The 21,433-nt window shown below is 39.0% G+C and overlaps 1 protein-coding gene across 1 annotated transcript in view; it reads right to left on the bottom strand.

Annotated features, from left to right (window-relative positions):
- The window catches only part of sntg2 (syntrophin, gamma 2), a 71,469-nt gene that overhangs the window by 20,134 nt on the left and 29,902 nt on the right, over positions 1 to 21,433 (bottom strand). The window contains exons 8-10 of the mRNA XM_029493885.1: positions 19,841 to 19,929; positions 8,559 to 8,683; positions 2,299 to 2,428 (exon numbers count right to left, since the gene is read on the bottom strand). Coding sequence (XP_029349745.1) covers positions 2,299 to 2,428; positions 8,559 to 8,683; positions 19,841 to 19,929 — 344 coding nt within the window. The remainder of the gene's footprint in view (positions 1 to 2,298; positions 2,429 to 8,558; positions 8,684 to 19,840; positions 19,930 to 21,433) is intronic.

The following is a 21,433-nucleotide window of genomic DNA, read 5'->3' as shown; positions in this document are numbered from 1 at the left end:
AATAACCACAAAAACTTTTTAATATGTTTATCCTGACCCATAAACACAAACTGGGGTGAATCCATGAAGAGCAGAATAGTTTTATATTTGCTGTCAACTTTCCAGAGGTTGTTTGAACCTGATCTGTTGTATTAACTAATACTTTTGTCCTGAGGTGGCTCAACATCCATCTTGACAATATCTCTTTCCTCACAGGCTTAACACACCATCCCGGCAAACTCTGGCCTTATTTATTAACACTGTGATCTTTGTCCAAGGCGGCAGCCATCATTGTGTTTACAAGAGCAGAGGTTATAATTCTCCATCTGAGCGGCGCCACAACCTCAGGGCAGACTGGAGGCTACAGTGCCTCGCCATCGGAAAGTAATAAGATGGGTCAGGGTTAGCCGGTTCGGCCGCTAACTTCAGCAGAAGAAACAAGGGGATACAAACAAAAAGCAGCTTGAGAAGGGTTTTTAAATGAGTTTAATGCTGAACACACAATGTTTCTTCCAGACTGGAAAGCACACAGCTGCCAATACTAGCATTGTAAAATAGTAATAGAACAATCTCTCCTTTAGAAAATAACTTTTTTCTCAAGTGCTGAAAAATTATTTTATTGATCCACATTAACAGTAGTCTCAGTTATTAAACTGGTGAATGTGTGGGAAGGCATGTTGACGCTTTACAACTCCTTTTTCATCCTTTCTATTCTATCTGTAGCTTCATGTTGGACACGAACAATTAATACCTAAAAACATATAGTACATAACCTTGTATTGGTGTTTATTAAAAGGCTTAAAGTTAACAGCAAGCCAAAAAATTCTGGGAAATTATTTCCAATTTCCTGTCAGATTCAAGCTCAGATAACCCCACAACCCCACATAAAAATATAATGCACTTCCGCCAGTTGAGCCATCGGGATGTGCTGTGAAGCAGAAAGTGTTAATTCTGCATGTCACAAAGTGCTTCATAACACAGGACTTTTAAAGGTTACAAAACTGGAAGCGGATGCAAATAAACCCTACACAAGTTTCTCCTTTTGTAGCGTGTGCCTGGTTGGCTACGGGATTATTTTTTTGTTCCTTTAAAAGTACATATGAAGGATGAAAATATTGGTATGACACACACCCAGTAAGCAACACACCTCAATTGATGTTTCAAAATGCACCATTCTTCAGAGGGAAACATTATCACTCGGTCAAAAAAAATAAAATAAAATAAAAAAAAAGCTGCAAGCCAGTGCCAGACATTTTCACTTTGAATGCACTCTTGGTGTGTCGGCATATCGCTCTCAGCATGGCAGTTGCTCCTGTTTGTCTAACCCCAGTAACAAACAGAAGGTGCACAGTCGCTTGAAATTCCTATATTACCATTAGAAGCTAACAAGCTGCCCAATTCTTTCTGTTTTAGTCTCTCTAAAAGAACATCAAACAAACAACATCAAATAATCCTCTGCCGAGCCAGATGACACATCCACATGAAAAACACATGAGGGACCCCAAGGGTGTCAGAGTCTATTTAAAGGTTGTAGGTCATTAAAACAAAAAGTTCCACTCTCTCCAAAGCAGCCACACAATCACATCCTGATTGGCTATTTAGCAATCACACCCCACGTCCGTAATTACGTGATGCAAGCATGAATTAATCATACTTTTTTTTTTTTTTAAGGCAGCTGTGCAATCGATAAGCACGGGCATACAGCATGTGTGCTTCGTTACCAAAGATGCATCGCATCATCAGAGTGATAATCAAAGTGAAATAGGAGGAAATGAGAGGGAAACAAGCGCCCATGCTGAATGACTACTTACGAGTCATTAATTAGGTATGAGTGAGCCTCTTTTTTTTGGTCAGCAGAGTGGGAGAGGTGCCACTATGATCTCAATGTGTGCTTGTGAGGGAGGGCCTATTAAAGTCATGCTACTGTGTTGTCTGTGTGCAAGTGGAAAAACATAACCAAAATGGGCAAAGAGTGTTCACTACGTTCAAAAATGGTTTCTTTACAAAGATGGTGCCATTTACTTGGTGGATAAAAAAAAATAAATAAAAATAAATCACTGGCTGAAATTTTATGATCTGTAAGATAACAATCTGCCCATTTATATATATGTATTGCATGATTTTCTGACAAGAATAGAATGTATAATGATGATGATGTCATTGAAGAAATATAAGAAAGATTGTTCAATGTTCATTCAAGTTTTTAAAATAATCACAAATAACCAAGAATTACAGTTGTGTTTTTTTTTTTTCCCCATTTTCAATAAAGACTCAAGCAAAGTTCCAACCAGAGCCTTGAACATTTAGAGGTGGACTTACATTCTCCTGTGTCAAGTCATTGATATTTGTAGATATTGCTTGGAGCCAGTCTGTGCTTTCTGCTGCAGTGCAAAATTGAAGAATATTGGTGCTGACTCCATCCAAGGCGAAGACTTCAAAACAGTTGGACCTGGAGGAACGCAGAGGTCAAACTCAGAAGCAATGCAGACTGCTGAAAGAAAAGTTGGAGCAGTCTGCTGTAATTGAACTATGAGCATATCTTGGTTATATTCTACGGAGTGACAACTAATTACAAAAATACCTCCACAGCAAATGCTCAGGAGAAGCACTCCAGGATTCCTGACATATCCTGAGTCATATTTATGACAACGTTTCACTGATCACATCTTCTTTTGCAGGACAATTATAACATTTTATGAAATGCCGCTATAAGGGGAAAACCCCGAACAAGCATCAAATTTAATTAAAAAGAGAACAAGGCCTTAAATTTAAATGTTTCTAGTGTGAGAGTGAATATATATCTTCACAAGAGTAGAAAAGTAAAAATGGGGGTGTCTCATCCAACTTTCCTTCAGAAAATACTTCAAACTCAAAATGTCCAACTCATTCTCAAGTAGTGCAATTTGTGACATTGAATCCGTTAAGTGATGAAAAACATAAAAAAAAAGACTTTGCTATAATTTAGAAAGAGAGATTTAGAGAAAAATACACTTCACAGAAATTTTAGGAGGAAAAGTAAGTGCTGTTTTTACTTTGTGTTCGGCATCTTTTGGAGCCATCACTCTCTTAGAATGCCTTAAGGTTAAGTGTACTCCTAACACAATTACATTTTTGTGCTGACGGGGTGTTGATGTCGTCATCAAATAGAGATCCCACTCATCAGCAAACTGTGATACTTTCTGACATTTAATTCCACTGCATTTGCACGCAGCTCACACGTTTATCCTCAGAGGCTGTTGTCACGATGCATTGGAAGCGGTCCTCCGTGATGCTTAAGCAGTTCTCGAATTCTAAAAGGCTTGAACGAAAAACATTTCATGAGCATGGGGGAGATCTTGTGGAAGTATGTAAGGTGAAGCCCGATAAACACAGAGAAACAACAGAAAGGTGTTGAATGCACAGTATGAAGAGGGGAAATCTTCTAAGACAGCTGCTAAGCCAAACAGTTCTCCCTAAGCCGTGCACACAGTAGTTCCTCGAGGTTAGATGTTACAAAGTCAGCATTCCTAACAAATCCTCTGGTGAGCATGACTTCTGCAATAAGCTTGTTAAAATCTTATGTTCCGCTGCCTGTGTACTGACCCAATGACTCCCCGGTTGTGATTTTTGCTGGAGTGAAATATTTCTCTTCTCTTTTCTCTCTCTTTCTCTTTTTTTATTTATTTATTTTTTTTTATTTAACAACTGTAAAAAAAATCTTTGTCAGTGTGCCAGACTCAAATTAGCCTTATCCTATGATTTGTACAAACACTTTGTCTTGCATCTAACTGTATGTCAGTTAGATGTCTTTCAATTTATACAGAACCTTTGAGACTCAGCAGACATGGGGGGTGGGTGGGGGAAATACGAGAAGGGATGAAAGCGCGGTGAATGAAGAGCTCCAAACCAAGAGATTAATCAAAGGAACGGACAGCAGGCAGATCAATGTCAGGAGAATGCAACGCTGTCAGGAGGAGCTGCTACAGTCCGTCCACCTCCACTGAGCAGGACAGAAATCCTCACAGATATGGGATCTGTGATATGGAGAGCGCGATTCTTTTATACATCTGACCCATTTCCAGCGGTGCAAATTATTGTGCCCTGGCTGCTGACTAGGCAGCAATAAATCCACTGAGACAAAACAGCACCCAGTCAACAGCCAGGATGCTACGTGGAGAATATAAGGTGTGGAGGACACTTCTAAGAGGACTCCAGCTGTTAGTTGTGGTTCGAAATGGCTACAAGGAAGAAAGCGTCCACCAATTAGTGAGTGAAGCAGGCTGGGTTTTAGGCATTTGGTTTTCAGCATAATTAATGAGGAACGTGTTTGCTTTTGATTTTCTCCCAAGGAAGGCATAGATGTGAGCTCCACTTTGAATCTATCATGCTGATCAAACCAGGAGGCATGGCTGGGAAAAAAAAAAAAAAAAAAAAACACACCTAGATTTTTAATATAGAATTTCTCAGAGATATATTTTAACAGTAACAGTAGCAGTAGCGGTATATATATATATATATATATATATATATATATAATATATATATATATATATATAATATATATATATATATATATATATATATATATTGTTCCATTGTTTTTTTATTACTATACCTGTGTATTTTGTTCCTGTAAATATTTTTGCGTTCTATCTTATGCTGTACACTGTGTCTGATAACTGCTGTAGCATAAGAATTACCCAGTTTCGGATCAATAAAGCAACACAATCAATCTATCCATCCATGCATCCTAGAATCAGAAATGTTAGGGCATCATTTCATGAAATCCTTTATTTGGTATTTTCTATGTCTTTTTTGTTTTAGCCATTGACTGTATTTATACTAAATTATTGCTTTGCTTTAGTTTGGTTTCACACTCCCTCTATAAACATGAGATACTGACAGGAAACCAATGATGGAGTTTCATCCAGCAACTCACCTAACAGCATGTCAGAGCTGAATTAAATCTCTGAGGGGGAAATGTAACATTTGGATGTGGTTTTTAATGTGAAGCAGCTACAGGAAACCTAAAAAAAAAAACACTTTCTTAGGGTGCCGTGAGCCGATGAGGTATTCACCCTTCCCATCCTGCCATCTGGTTGCCCCAAGACTCAAGTCTGTGAGTATGAAACAAACACACATAGAACTGATAGCTAACACTATATGACTGGTCACTCTTTGCTAAGAAGTAACAAAAAATGTGGCAGGAAACACTGTTAATTTGTCAGGTGTCTTCCCTTTTACATTTATCTGCTGTGACAGCTCCAACAAAAGGCTGACAATACTTCAGTCGGTGCTCTGGCCCCTTAGTCTAGCCAGTAAAATGGGCACAAAGGAACGAACGAAAGCACGCGCTCCGCTTTTTCACCGTCAGCTATCCATGTGTCCTCGTTTTCAAACCCTTTTTTATGAACATAGAACAATTCCCCAAATCCTCTCATGGAATGAATTTAATGTGGCTAATTGAGAGAGAAACTTTGAGAGAATAGCAGAGAGGAGTATGTGTACTGCCAAGGACGGTTATGGAGGGCTATACACTGTTCACCTACACATTACATAAACCAAATGCCACAACATCCACAGCAGATTTTGATAAGAACAAAAGCAAATCTATGCTAAAGATAGCTCCTCCCACTGAAACCGAGGGGCAAAAGCACCGGCCAACCTCGGTGCCAGAGAAATGGATTTGCAGGTGTGCCACACGCGGATTAATGGGACCGCTTCCTGCATGAGCATGATGTCAATAGCCTGGCGACTAATGCCTTTTTTGAGAAAAATACACAGCACACACAGGTGAAGCAGCTCTTGCGTTTCAAAACAAAGGCCCTACTGCATGTGAGCTACAAACTTCGGCTTCGCCTGCAATAAAATTCAAAGAAAGTGCATCAACACTTTTTTTGAATACTGACATCAGTCAACCATTTCCAATCAGCATGAGGGATTGGAAACATGTAGAAACCAATCACACCCTCGAAATAAGATTCAAACCAAATACTGTTGGAATTATTGAGTGTGGCAGGGCTTTCTTACCTTACTCACGTTAGGTGAATATTAAAATGATTTACTTTGTACTTGAGAGAATCGTCCCAAGTCGCATAATATTAGTACCAACGCAACTTTAATAAACATTTTCATTAAATGAAGAGAGTAAATATGTTCATGCATCTTACAAGTTATGCAAACAGACATGGCCTGAAGAGTAAGAAACACCCCCTTTGAAAAATGGCAAGGCGCATGGACTTATTATAAAAAAAAAGAAAAAAAGAAAAAAGTGGAATCAGCAAAAAAAAAGAAACTAGCAGCTTCATTAAGGTTTGCAAAAATAGCATATAAAAGGCATGTAAGCACAAGCACCTTGGGCCAGACTTCAAATGTTTTGTATGACATATATTTCTATAGCGAAGTTGTGTCAGATTATATGATTTTATTGCAAAGTTTTGTAAATATGCTAGAACATTCATCTTCTCCGTCAGATCAATGCTTCATTAGTCATGGTGTGTCACTAGTTCGTGACTGTGAGGGGAAAGTGACAAAAATGCAAATCCATTCTCAATTAAATGAAATGTTTTATACAAATGGCTGAGAGAGGTGATGGAACAGCTTGATGCGGCTCAGGCTTGCGTATGAACATGCTTTGCATTAACAGCTCAGACCTTACCGGAATGACATGGCTATTATAAATAGCATAATTGAATACATGTTTCATGATTAAAAAGACAAACAAACAAACCAAAAGATCATTCATTAATTAACCTCTGTCTTGAATGTTATGTACCGTCAAATAGATATACCATGAGGTACAGGTCACAGGTCACAGGTTTGAGCAGTAGGATGAATCTATTGAAAGAAAAATACATCGATGGTATTTTATTTAACCTTAAAATCACATAAGTCCGACCGCATTCCTTTGAGCTCAAGTTTGAGATTTTTCGCTGTTTACCTCTGTTAGCATTTAAATTGATCTGCTCTGTATTTGTGCATCCTTATAAGCCCTTGTCAGCCATCTTTTGCAGAGTAAACTGAGATATTGACGCACTCTCCGCCTGCAGGGCTCCTTATTGACTGAACCCTGCTATTCCTGATTCCGCACTCGGTTATTATGTTTCGTGCGATGAAACTCAGAACCTCCTAAATATATTTCTTCCATTATTTCAAGCACATTTAGCTTTTCACTGATGATTGGACTAAATATCTGAGAGCACTTATATTGCAGGATTGTCGCGTCATCCAAATAAAGTCAATTGCAAAGAAACTCCTTGCTGTGATCCACTGATGATGTATCAGTACACAAGTAACTATATTTACAATATAGTTCAACAATATCTGCGTTTGTTATGAAGGTAAATGCAAGAGTATTACAGATTGAAATCTTATCATGAAGGCTCATTCGAACGTTTACATTGTCCTTTGTCTGGATTCTGAAATATGAAATTGGACTGTTCCTCATTTATGTATTTAGTCGTGTTATTGTGGTAATGACTGTGTGACTAGGACCAGAGAAGCAGCCTTTTTATTTAAGACAAATGAGAATACAGACACATTTAATTGCACTGCTACTGTGCTTATGAATTTGCCTAACATTAACATTGTCTTCATATACTGATGTGTTTCCATTCCAGCGTTTTTTCAAAAAGCATGCAATAGCAAAGTTGGCACATTCATCCAATATCACATTTTTTTTCTGTATATATATATATTCATATTTAATCTCATTACTGTATTGCACACATTTGACACTTTTAAACTCTGTGCTCCACAGTATTGTAAACAAGTTCTTCATTTTTTTTACTGTCATAAAAAATAGAAATGGAATGAAGTCCAACTCTCTAACAAACTCTACTGACAAACAAACAGTAAAGAATTATTAGCAACTAGAATATTACAGTAAATTTATTCATATTATTATACATCTTATAAATGAAATCCTAAAGCAGTATCAATCTTAAAAGTAATAATTATATTATATGTTAGCGAAGTATATATGTTTAAAAAGATAAATTAATATATTACACATTACATTACAAACTAGTTAAACAGATTAAAGATTCAATTGCAATTAGTCATTCAGTTTTCTCTGGGCACATAAATAAAATGCGATATATGTATATATAAATAAAATAATAGTAAATAATAAAATAATAATATTTAATAGTAATATTCTAAAATGTGTTAAAAGAAAAACCTTTACCCAATAAATGGCTGGCACAGATGGTCGATGGTGTAGTGATGAAATGATGAAATAGGGATTGGCAAACAATGTAAGCCCATACACTGGTTCATTCCTTCCCAAATCTTTTCCCAAAGAGAAAATAGGGATTGAAAACGAAAAATACTTGTGGAACCACTGTACGCAGAGAGTCGATACAAAAAGAACAAGGCGTAGTAATCAAATGCGTTTAAACTTCGACAAGTGTTCTCACAGTCACACCTTCTGAGCCACAGCCTCACAGCTGCGCTGACCTTTTAAGCCGTTTATGCCCGTGCATAGATATTGGCATTAATGCCCTCCACCTTAATGAAAAGTGCTTGCTAAGCCAACAACTGTGATCAGTGAACTGTGCACCTTAGAGGTGAATTATATCATGCTGGATTAGCCTTACCTTAATTTATCCATGCCAGCTTTGTATCTGGAGACTCTGGCCATCAACAAGGGCAGGGAGATGGCATCCAGCCAGCGCCTCTCATACTTTGGTTCATTAGCTGAGGGCGAAGAGGGTGATGGTGCCTGCGTGGAATACAAGAACAATGCAATCAGCTTCTTGTTTCCCTTGCCAGGCACTCTACATCATTGAGGACACGGCCTGGATCTAACTGTTGCACTATTCACATGCATAAAGCGTTCCTCTCTTAACCAGGGTTGATGAGCTGTACAGTAAGTAAACACCAAATTAATGTCTTCAGACTCTGAGGAAACCTTTAAGTAAAACACATACACCTAAAAGCATCACTCCTTAATTCAAGTCTTGACCTGCAACTGTACACACTCAGCGTAGGCTCCCATTGGTTTCTGAATGCATCACAAGCGGCGGCACTCAACTTTTTCAATCTTTTTTTTTTTTTTTTTCACCCTGCGCTGAAACTTAAAGGTCAAAGTTCATGGATCTAACTGTTGCACTATTCACATGCATAAAGCGTTCCTCTCTTAACCAGGGTTGATGAGCTGTACAGTAAGTAAACACCAAATTAATGTCTTCAGACTCTGAGGAAACCTTTAAGTAAAACACATACACCTAAAAGCATCACTCCTTAATTCAAGTCTTGACCTGCGACTGTACACACTCAGCGTAGGCTCCCATTGGTTTCTGAATGCATCACAAGCGGCGGCACTCAACTTTTTCAATCTTTTTTTTTTTTTTTTTTCACCCTGCGCTGAAACTTAAAGGTCAAAGTTCATATTCATAACTTCAGCGGTGGTCACTGTGTTTGCTTCGCGTGTCGACTGATCACCTCACACCCAAGCAAGAGCAGACGCTCCAGCTACTGCATCCCGAAGGACCCTCTTCATATACCAATAAGTACATGTTGCTCCTTTTAGCCAATCAGATATATGGATCTGTTGTCAATGCGCCTGTGCATGGTAATGTGTGAGTGAGAAAAAACAGAAACGCAGACCGGTACAGAGAGGTCAGGGAAAAATCAATGCTCAGCTCTACATTGAAATTAGGTTTGATCTATTTGAAATGGTAAAACATTTTCAGCTTGTTTTGAAACTGTGCTGAGATGAATTAGACTGTCAAATGATGTCATTTGACTAATAGCTCTTTAAATTAGGGCAGGACACGTTCGCACTGCGAGGAGTAAGTGGACCCAGGCGGCCAGCGACACTCAAGTGATCTCAGCTCGTCTTGAGTGCATTCACACCTTCACTTAGAGCTGTCTCAGTGTGCCAACGTGAGGGAATATCGGGGTCCCATTTTCCTTAAGGGGTTCCAAAACATTTCCCTGGTGCACCTCTGTTAACAGTCTGCATGTGGTTAGTATGCATTCACAGTATTACTCTAAATGGCAGGTTGCTATGCTCTCCAAAGGTTTCCAGTTGGATTTAGGTCAACTCACTGCTGGGCAGTTTAAAGGAGTCCGTTTTTTGTGTTTCAAACTGTCTTTCATGCTGCTGGATGTGCATTCCTGAAAAATCTGTTTTCTGACACTGGATAGTAAATTTTGCCCTAAAACGCCCTGGTAATCTTCGGTAATGCCGTGGCTTTCTTCATTCCCTCGTTACTTTGCCTACAGCGCCAGAGGCAGCAGCAAAGCAGCCTCACAGCATGACCGAATCAATCACATCTTTTAGCGCAGGTAAGGCGTTCGTTTTCCTTTCAGGCTTCAAAGAAAGTTCAAAGTTCAAAGAAAGAAGGCCTTTTCCCATCTCCACACAGTTGCTCTGTTGCAAATGGTCACAGGGAACTGAATGGTCAGCTGGTTAGCGTCCTCCGCATGGTTTTCATTTTTACTCTGATAGGTTGCTGCAAGACCTCAGTGTGTGTTTTTCCCCAAATCATGTCCAATTAATTGAATTTGAAAAGAGCGGAAACATCTCGAAGATGAGGCCGAGAAATCTGAGACACCTCAGCTTGATTTTCTTCTATTTCAGTTTTTTAATAAATTTGTTCTTAAATAAAAACAAGCAAAAGTTTCAGAATTTTTATTTTTCGCGTTGTCATGATGGGGTGGACCGATGAGTGAAAGGCAGCTCAATGCTGCAAAATTACAAAATGTACAGAAAAATTATTTTTAAAAGGGATCTCTGAACTCTTTCTGAGTACACTGCATCTTCATCTGAATACAAATATATTCACAAGTAAACAACACTAGGCTACATTTCAGTATTTCACAGGATCCAACAAAAACTGAGCCAAAGTGGATAAAAACAGATCAACGGATGATACCTCTTGCCATTCATTAATGGCAGAATGAAACTGGCTCTGACACAATCTCAGATGCAAGAGTTCCAGTCAAATTTGGAGGAAAATATACTGTTTAAATTGATGGATTACATTCATGTTGGCAGCAGTGAGTTTCCATGAGCTCTTTTTAATGGACTTTTGCAAATGGTGAAATTGCAGTAAGCTTCTGACTGAAGCAGACACACAGGTGCATTTAGTTTTTTGTTTTTTTTTCTTAGGCAGTAATGAGCATTAGGAAAAACTCAAATTGCAGTTTAAGTGTGCTTGGTTTAAAGCAATAATGAAGGTCTTAATGTGGCATGGAAACAGGTTTTTGTTTTCAAAACTGGGTTATGGGCAGTGCAGTTGGCAGGCAATGAGACTTCATGTTAGTTTAAATGGCACTCCACTACAATTCAGCACGAGTATACTGGTCGATTCCTCTTCTTTCATTATATTAGAATAAACTCAGAATAGGAGATTTTTTGGAAAAGGCACGATTGGTCTGTGCTTCACACTGAGTCTCACATTGAGGCTCATCTGTACTAAAATTCACATGTTGATAATTGGTTTATATAACTGAAATAAATTCACGGGTGATTGCTGTTTAATAGTGCGGACGTGCGATAACGAGAAAAAGGAAGAAAATCATTTAAAGTATGCTCCATGTATCTATTAATATGCCCAAATATACAGCCAGGTCTAAAACCAATTATAAACAAACTATTTGGGAGAATGCATTTTGATAAGACACAAATGGTTGTTATTTTCCTGTCTTTATTGAATATTATTTGTACATTAATTTTTAGGCTAGTAACAGCCCCCTCAGCTACGTCCATCAACAAAACTTACCTGGAGTCCTATCGCCTGATGTTTTCTCAAATTTATAAAGGTATCTTACCGAATAGTTTCAGGGCAGCTGTTTGGCAGTGGAACCTCAGCGGCAGCAGGACAATGACTCTGCAGAGTTCAAAGTCTGCTACAAGTGACTTCGACTAAGAGTGGCCCAGTCGGGGCACACACCTTAATTTGGTAGAGATGCTTTGGAAATGGCCTGAAGCGAGCCGATCACATCAGAAATCCTGAAAACATGTCCGAGCTGACGAAGCGCAAAAGAAAATTCCTCCTGAACAATGTGCGGGTTCCATTGGCAGCATTGTTTCAGGTTATTAATGCCAAAGGAGGTTCACCTAGCTGTTAGTGGCAAAACATGGCACGCTTACGTGATTTTAGCTGAAGCACTTACTCACTTACGTGAAATTTTGGTTATATTTTATGAGCAATCGCTGCACAAAGCAGCACTTTTTCTGTCTGCTGTACTTTACAAGTAATAACGTGTAGTCCCAATGGCTAAAAATATCAATACTGCTTTAATATTGTTGTAAAAACTCAATTCTTTCCCCTGGCAGTTTAATTCATTCATCGAAGGTTTTCTGCAGAGTGAAATTATACGATAGCCTTCGAGGGTTTGAGGGAATAGCTAGAAGTAAGGAGTTCGCAGGCAGGTTGTAGACAATGGACTGCAGTAAAAAGTTCAATACTACAGTCGAACAACAGCATCTAGAAACTTTGCGCCGTTCTAAATATGATCTGGTATTCAGATGGTTGAACTAGTGGAGTCACTGAAGCCTTTCATAGGTAAGAAAACAATAATAGATGTGCAACTATAAGACTATGAAACATCCACACAGCAACTAAACTATAAAGAGAACACCGTCAATGTGACAAAAGGACTGAGAACAACAAACACCAGAGGAGGAAGTTCACACAGGAACAGTACCAGAATTGAGATTAATACTTATCAGAGCAGAACCGGATAAGCAATCAGACAGCGGAAAGACCATAATATCGAGGGAAAAGGTAGGTTTCGTGCTTACATTTTCAAAACCTACACACCGCCTGCCTCTCAGTTTCCTTGGAGCAGACAACCCTTTTTGGTAGATTTTTTTTTTGGTAAAATCAAAGCAAGGAACAGTCAAGATAACCAGCATCAAAAGAAGATGAATCGCATGATGGAGCAGAATGAGTAATTAGACTGGAGATGTTCTGCAGAAAGGAGGTGGCCCATGTACAGACTTGATTACACAATTGGAGTAATATCGTCAAATGGCAAGCTGCATTGTCAATCTAATGGGTGGGCATGAGAGAAGCTCATTGGAGGATAAGATTTTGGATGTTATAAATGCATGACTAGCCTGAATTGGATAAATTGGTACATATCTTGGCCATTTCATTGCAGTGACAGGACTTCAAAGTAAAAGAGACAAACTATTTCTATAATGTCTGGCTCTCACTCAGCCAGTCATTATGGATTCATGGTAAAGTCTAAAAAGTGACTGCTGGGGGAAACAAAAACAACAACAACAACAAAAAAGATCAATGTTTGGTTGGACCAACATGCAATATCTCAGACTTCATCAAATCCACGAGAAAGTTGTTATTGTCTTTTGATTTCAAGCTTGAAGGTGCAACTGGCAGGTTAAAGGAGACAGATTTATAAGTGATAATGTTTTGTACTGAATTTTTGTGAAAATGTGACCAAGCAATCTCAGAATATAAACGAAGACCAGAAGAGGCCTAAGTATAGAACCATAGACCTGGAAGAAACAATGGTATCGTGTACAATGCTTTATGTTCTGTCATTCAGATATGAGCTGAACTAGGCGATCAGTGAATCAGAATCAGAAATACTTTCCTAATCCTCAGGGATTAGTCTCGTCAAGCTCTCATGACGTTTTTAGAGGGTGTCACAGTCTCCAGCGTGAAAGGGGACCAGCATGATTATGTGCGATACCTATCAAGAAGGAGACAGAGATCTGAAATAAGTCTGTAATTTCCCAAAGTTTTAGGATCATGGTTAGGTCTTTTTGAAGGTGTGGGGATCGTTGATCATCAGAGATCTCTGATGATCAAAGAAGAGGGGATCCTTGCATATAAAAATTTTGTGAGGTGGGGTTGTCTAACTCTAAAACATGTTTAGAACTTATAATAGTAAAAATTTAGATATTTAGATATTTGAGTGGAGAATATCCATACTCGTGGTGATTTCTTCCTAAACCTACCCCATTTCCACTTACTCGCTGTTTGTTTATTTTATTCCTACAGTGCAGTACAATTCCTACTGTATCATTCTCTCAGAACAGCACTATTGTGGCATTGTGAAACAAAACAGACCTGCAACTTCTTCCAGATGCCTCCTAAAAGATTCAAAATGCAAAACTTTTAATGAAGCCCCGCAGAATGACATTAGTGCGTCGAAAACTCACAAGTTCCTGAAGCAAAATATGTTGACAAAGCTTTGACAGCTGGAGAGCAGTATTTAAATGCAACTCACAACACACAACGAAGAACAGCTGTATTACACATTATCTAATGATTTACATCATCGGGGATTGAATAGGTGAAGCTTTAGCAACATCAAACAATGAAGCATTCCTGCAGCTAGGAATGATCTGTCGACACAGAACACACAACAACAAAAAAAAACAAAACAAGCAAACAACCAGATGTCGCCTCTGTGGAGTCACAGGTACAGTAGGTTACGCTGACAGGAGACCTGCCTCTACTCATCGTTCAGGAATTAAATCAACTGTCTCCTCCCAAGTTTAAAATGGCTGAGAGAGCATTGGAACAGCTTCTGGGTGAAACTAAGTTAGGAGGGAATAGAGTCGGGGGGAAAAAAAATAAATAACTGGCAACCTTGGAGAAAGTAGTCACACATCATTGCTGAACTACATGTCACATGCAGACCCCCATCAGTTCCTCACCAGTAATTACTGCAGTTCTAGAGGAATTATCTTTTTGTCCCCATCTGTTTTCTCCATTTCCTGTCAACCCAGAAGAAAATGTTTTAGTTAACTCTCAAGTGGAGCTCTGCTGAGCGTAGGTGAGGTGGCAGGAAATGGAAAACTATCAGGCTGTGCTGTCAGAGTGAATTACACAGACAAAGCACCTGCCTCTACTGAAAACCTACAAAAAAAAAAAAAAGAAAAGAAAAGAAGAGTCTGTGTTGTTCCGAACATCAGGCCGCTGTCCCTGGACACTGGTGTTTCAGAGATGACATGAAATAAGCTGAATTATTTGAGAGCGACGAAAAAAAGTCGATGGCCTAAGGTGCATGGAAAAGGAAAACGAATTTGCAGTCATGTAAAGATCAAGGCAGTCCAGTGAAGACAGAAATGGTGTGTGTGATTGCTTGAGCGAAAAGTCTGAGCAAAGTCATAATTATACCTTTATCAATATTATCACCATCTCATACACATATGCGAGGCTGACGATGTTGATCCTTGTCTCTTGTAGGTTAAATGTGAATTGCAAAATGTTGACAGAGTAAACCATGGCATTACCCTGATGATGTACGATTAGAGGTTAGACAAAGTCATGACAGCTCATCCTGAGAGGAGCATGAGTGTCTAATTTTCAGGCAATCTGTCCAATAGCTACTCAGACATTTAGCCAGACTGGATCAGTCAAAGGGAAAAAAAAAAAAAAAAAAAAAAAAAAAAAAAGCTATTTAAGCAGATTTTGTCTTCTGGTGATCACAAATTGATGATCAAGAAACTGAGCAAGAGTTTATTACTGCCATGCTAAAAGAAAATGTGGCACAGGGATGAATTACTACCATCCATGCTGCATGGCTTAACAATGTTGAATCGAAAACACAATAAATCTGATCAAGGGTCACGGAGAAGGTAAGACACCGATCTGGCCTCTCACCATACAGCCGTTTAATGTACAGATATCAGGAACAATATGAACCTGAAGAAGGTCATGTCTTTTCCATCAAGACAAGGGGAGCATCGTGCTGCTCATCCTGCTGTTCCCCTGCTGTTTCTCTTCAATCATGTTTATTGGGTCCGGTGCCGGTGGTGAAATCACTGTGCATTCCTCCCATACACGTCTTCCAGTGAGATGATTGAGCACTAATGAAAAATGTTGGGTCTGGGTCAGAGGTCCTTTTTCAGTTCTGAGGAACTCGGATCAGAACCATTTGGACTTTCAGAAGCAATAAAATGGACCCATAAATGGCCGTCATTGTGATTAAAATGAAAGTGGCTAGTTTGTGCGCAAAGAGTTGCCTGTTTCAAAGTTCATTTAAGCTCCATTTTGGTCTCTGCTAACTATTGAACAAAATATCTGGCAGCTATAGCTTCACCATGAATGCTAGCCAGATGCTAAATATAGTGTGATATTAATTAGCACTTTATCCACTGAAAACAGCCACCTCGTGTGTATAGAAACAATGCTGATGACGCAGCCAAAGCTCTGAAGTCAAAGTTGGACTCAGTGGCACCGAAATGATGAGATGGAAAAATGCCGCAGAGCACCTGCAGACTTAGATAATAGATCTCATTTGACTTCTTTCATCTTTTTCACCATTGTCTTGTACTTCTAACCTAATTTAATAAGTGAGACTCAAAAGCAGAAAATCGAATTAAGGGACGTATCCCCCCCCCCCCCCCTTTTTTTTTTTTTTTACAAAATGTTAAGCGGTTCTGTAGTACACAAGTTCAATTACCATTTCAACCTCTGTCCAACCTAAGGCTTAATGACCCTCTCCATTACAGACTATTTCATATTGTGCTGTTGCTTAATGGCATGCAATGTCATTTTTTTTTCTTCTGGGGAGAAAATAAAGTTATGGGTTGCCCTACTTTTCTGCAAATCTCTATCTGGAGGCATCCTATTATACTCGGAACGTTAAAGTAAATTCCCGACTTATACTGCACTGGAAAAAAAAAAAAACAAAAAAAAAAAACAAGACAACAACCAATTACTCCAAGAACAAAAACAACTACTCACATAATTTTGGTCTTGCGACACAAGAAGAATTTTGCTTGTCATGAATAAAAAAACAAAACAAAAAACAACTAAATTGAAGCCAGTACTTAATCTTACTGTACACATTTGTTGCTCCTTAAATGCCGTGCTATGGTTAGGAAACTACCTGACTGCGTTTGACAGCCTCCAAGCTTTCAATGACAGAATTTAATGTAAATATCCCTTCAACAGTCAACTGACCTTTATATTGCTTGTTTATTGCATAGGCAGGCATGTGTCAGGGTGTTGGGTGTTATTTTTCTTTTTTCCCCCTCCTCAGATAAACCATGTGCACATACCACAAAGTAAAAGAAATGCAGACCGGGCACAGGCTCAGTGCACAAAGATTCTTCGCCTTCTCCACCTCCTGCTAGGGTTTTAAATGGAAACACTTTAAATCTAGATTATCTATGAAAGGTTAAAGTGGCCACCTGCTGTCCTTCATGCTTTCTCTGAATAATTCATGTCAAATGACGAGCCAAAGATGCAGCCTTTACAACGAGGCTTTTCATTATAGATTACCATATTAATATGCAATTTTCGGAAGCCTCACCAATAAAAAGTTGTGGGGGGGGGGGGGTAGTATTATCACGTCTCATCATGCTTGGTATGTAACATTTAGCTGCCCAACATCAAGATCAATTTGCTTGATATTTCTGCAGGATAAGCAACATTGTTTTTATCTCAGTGCTGACGTGCTGTATATTAAGAGTTTAACAAGCGCTTCCTAGGCACAACAAAGAAGGGCTGAATCTTACCTGCTAATGCAGGTATGGAAGCGACTGCATCACATTGTATTTTGGTGAGACTGAAATATCCCTCCGTGAAATCGATCTCCTACTACAGTGAAAATACGTACACAACGCTCACAACCATCATGTCTCCAAGATCAAGTGAGCTCAACTTTGTGGGATAACAAAGAACAGAATGAATGACGTTGACTGTTTGCTCTTCCTTTTGACCTTTGCCTCCATATGAAATCACAGCCACAGATTGAACTCTTATGTGACTTTCCACAGGAGACTGAACAAGTACTGGTGTTGCTTTATTGCTAAGGCGTGCAGAGATAAGACAGCAGTCATCTAGCTGGAGACGTTAGACCGATATAATTATAAATATTAATATATAATTAGAATTTGTTTTTTACATTTTTGCAGAAAGGGCTAGTTTGAGGTTAACATAATATAATAATTGAATTGAATAATTGAATTCTATATTTATTAGGAGGAATATTTCTCTTGTATTAATTATGTCGCAGGTGTAAACAGGAAAGTACATTCACAAATTAAGCCGAGTTAAGTCTAATTAAGCCATCACCCCTCGGAACTTTTTTAAAATCAGCGGCAAGCGGAAGAACAACATGGAGAGTTTGGCTGACAGAACTTTAATTTCTCTCCCTCGGCCCGGGGAATAGCTCCACAGCACCCAGCTATCCAAGTTGAGACCCACATTTTGGACAGCCACACACTGACCTAGCATACATGCTTAGAGGACGTTATGGATTATTTCACATTTAATGACACGGCAAAGTCAAAGCAGATTTACGTGAGGCACAGTCCACAAAGACAGGCAGAGGCTAAGGCTGCTGCTGATACTGCTGGCGGCCAGCTAGTGGTTAACCCTGCTGAACCAGCTGGAATAATAAAGTCAAAGAACCTCCACAGCAAATGATTGGAGTCGATTGTTCGTATTTCTGCTCCTCCGGTGTGCGTGAAAATGAACACTTTCTTCCCCGTCGATCATTTTGTGATGAATAAGTCAGTGTTATGCATACAGAAAGCTACTTCCACTATATGTTTTCATATTTATTTCATTTTCTTGAACATGCAGGAAGGAGCGTTACACAACTTACCTCGTTAATTCACACATAGAGACACGTAAGCACAATAACACCCACTCTGTATTACAAACATAATCACAGAAGCTGTTGTAATTCCCCCACGAAATATCCACCTTTGGCATACATGAATGTCCCTCAAGACACACATTAGTGTTGTTTCATTTTGAAAAAGTTCAAATAAAGAATAAAAACTGAGGTGACAATGTACTAAAAATAGCAATGGAGCAAAAGGAATGTTGTCACTGTTAACTAAATTTGTTAGCTGGTAACGAAACCAAATATTCTATATTAATCTATGGAGCCATCTGCTGACAACTGAGCTGGAAAATCTCTCAGCACGACAGAAGCGTTTCCAGGGGACACTAAAGGCTAATCAACACGAATGGGAGACACTAAACTTTGGCATTAGCATGTGTTTTGTTTGGTCTGGGCCACCGGAGTCTGGGTGTGCAGGATTTTTCATCATTTGATGTTGTCATTTCTTCCTCAACAATTGCACAAGCTATAATCAGAGGAAGGATCTGCGATAAATTGTCCCTCAGTTTTCGAAAACTTGAGCAGCATATTGTGATGCAAATCGAACATTTTCATTTCCTGTTTGAATTGAGATTGCACTGCAGGCTTGGCTGAGGGACTTGTACAGCTGCTAAACCATTCACGGTAAGAACCAGATGAAGTTACTGGCGTCTCCACCTGGGCCGCCCGAACGAACACATTTCTGAATCATTTTTTCACGTTGTATTGTTGTGGCCACTATACAGACAAGGTAAGGAGCTTAATTGGCAGTGCAGCAAAAATAAATACACCCAAAAGGAGATTATAGATTTTATTCAAAGGGACCCAATAAATCCCTAAAGAGTTTGGTCTAGACTCGCTCTATATGTACTGCCTTGAATTTTCTCTTTCATGATTTAGTGAAATATAAATGAATCGGATTTGATCAGTTTAAGGGTTCACAATGCATTCTAGTACATGTTGGGAAGGGCTCATTTGAGAAGGCAGGTTGTTTGTCAATACATCATTGTTGTGATATACAGTACAGGCCACCTTCTACACCTTCTCATTCTAATGAATAGGAAAGTGTGTCCAAACTTTTGGCCTGTACTGTATATTGTCTAATTCACTGAACATATGTGTCAGGATATTGCAGCAACAGGTTATTTTGAAGGTGGTTGTGAAAGTGAATGCGACTCTCAGTCAAAAAAAATGAATGTTGAGTTGTCGTAGAAAGTTTTGCTCTGACCCCTCACTAATTCCTCAAGTCATTCACTAAAAAGATGGAGGTAGAAAACACAATTCAACCACTATTCACATTACAAATCGAATCTGGCTGTCTTACCGTGTTGTTTCCATTTCCATTCAAATGTAAGCCACTGTCAAAGAGGGGGGAGGATACTCTGCTGTGATCCATGGATGGCCCAGGAGAACCTGAGAGAACAGCAAACAATCACTTACCCAACATCTGATTCTTTCAGAAATTAAAAAAAAATATATATATATATGAAACCGAAGAGTTACTGTTTCTGAATCTCAAACATCACGGTTCAGTTGATTTTGAGGTTGGTTACTGATCGATTTCCTGCCTTTGAGCAGTAGAGTGTAGCTCAAGGACACCATTCAAAAGAAACAAATGCCGCTCTTTCCTTTAATACTAGCTTGGCTTTACTGGACCCGATTACTGATTCGGTCACAGTTTCGGTGTCCGCCACTTGTCATCTCTGCCATGGTAAAACAACAAATACCTTGGAGAGAAACTGACTTGAACACTCTCTTTTTCAGGCAACAAAACACAATTCACCGGCCAAACACCCGAAAGCAAAACACCTCCCTGTGAATGCTTACTTGACTACAAACTTTGAATTTGAGAGAATGTTGCTGTTTATCATCTGAGCCATAAATATTCATAAAAGTCTACTGGTAGTAATTACATTTCTACATCTGTGTCATCCCTGTGCCTCCATAATTAAGTTAATTGAACAGAATGATCATTACGCTCGCCAGTAGAGACTGAAGTCATTTGTTTCAACAGGGCGTCCATTCAATTTTTGCTTACAGCTAATTCATAAGACAACAGTTACCGGTGGCTAAGTAGTCTGGATGTTTGCACCTCACACACTAATTGTGAACATCTGAAGTCCCAGATGTTACAGGACTGCTGGGATGCAACAGACTTTGATGATGCTCCCATCACATTAACGTTGCCTGAGAGTTTAAAGGACTGATTCAATATTTTCAGTTTCAATCACTTTAACTCTCTCTAGTCAGCCTCTTTATTGTCTTTTTTGTTACTTGTCTTCACACTAAGCTAATTTACTCCCAAGCAACATTCTCACACTAGCTTTCTCCTGACTTTCAAGGGTACTGAATCTCCTTTTAGAGAGAGCTTTTCTGTGGATTGATGTATGTGTTAAGCCTTTGAGATGGCTATGTAACCATTTATGCAAATTCATTATGATAAATTTGAATCTGTCCTGGGGAAAAAAGGGGGAACTGGAGACATCTATGATGACCTCTTCATTGAGAAACTCTGGATCAGGATTGGTGGCGCCCCACCCCAATCACGGCATCCTCTGGGTTGACCAATGAGAGCAGTGTGCATTGAGATGGTGAGAAAAAAAGGCAGCCAACTTTCGAGCTTCAGACAAATGAAGCTGGCCTCTTTTATTTCTTTATGTTGTTTGTTAGCTTTTAACTGACACTCTCAGTGTCTGTACTAACTCTTACTCTGTGCATTAACAAAGGTTTCTTTTACATTAATGCAGCTTGACAGGATTGTTGCTCCGTTGTGGAAATGCCCAGCAATAGCGATGACTGCTAATTTCAATCAAGATCCAATATATAAAAAACACCGTCACAAATGCGACTGGAAAGAATCTTTAAAATCCATAATTGTAACCTCAATGAAGATCAGACCACATTTCAAGTAAGACTT

The sequence above is a fragment of the Echeneis naucrates genome, chromosome 22, assembly GCF_900963305.1.
Source record: "Echeneis naucrates chromosome 22, fEcheNa1.1, whole genome shotgun sequence".
NCBI lineage: Eukaryota > Metazoa > Chordata > Actinopteri > Carangiformes > Echeneidae > Echeneis > Echeneis naucrates.
Note: the sequence above shows the minus strand (reverse complement) of the source record. Positions and strands in the feature narration are given on the sequence as shown.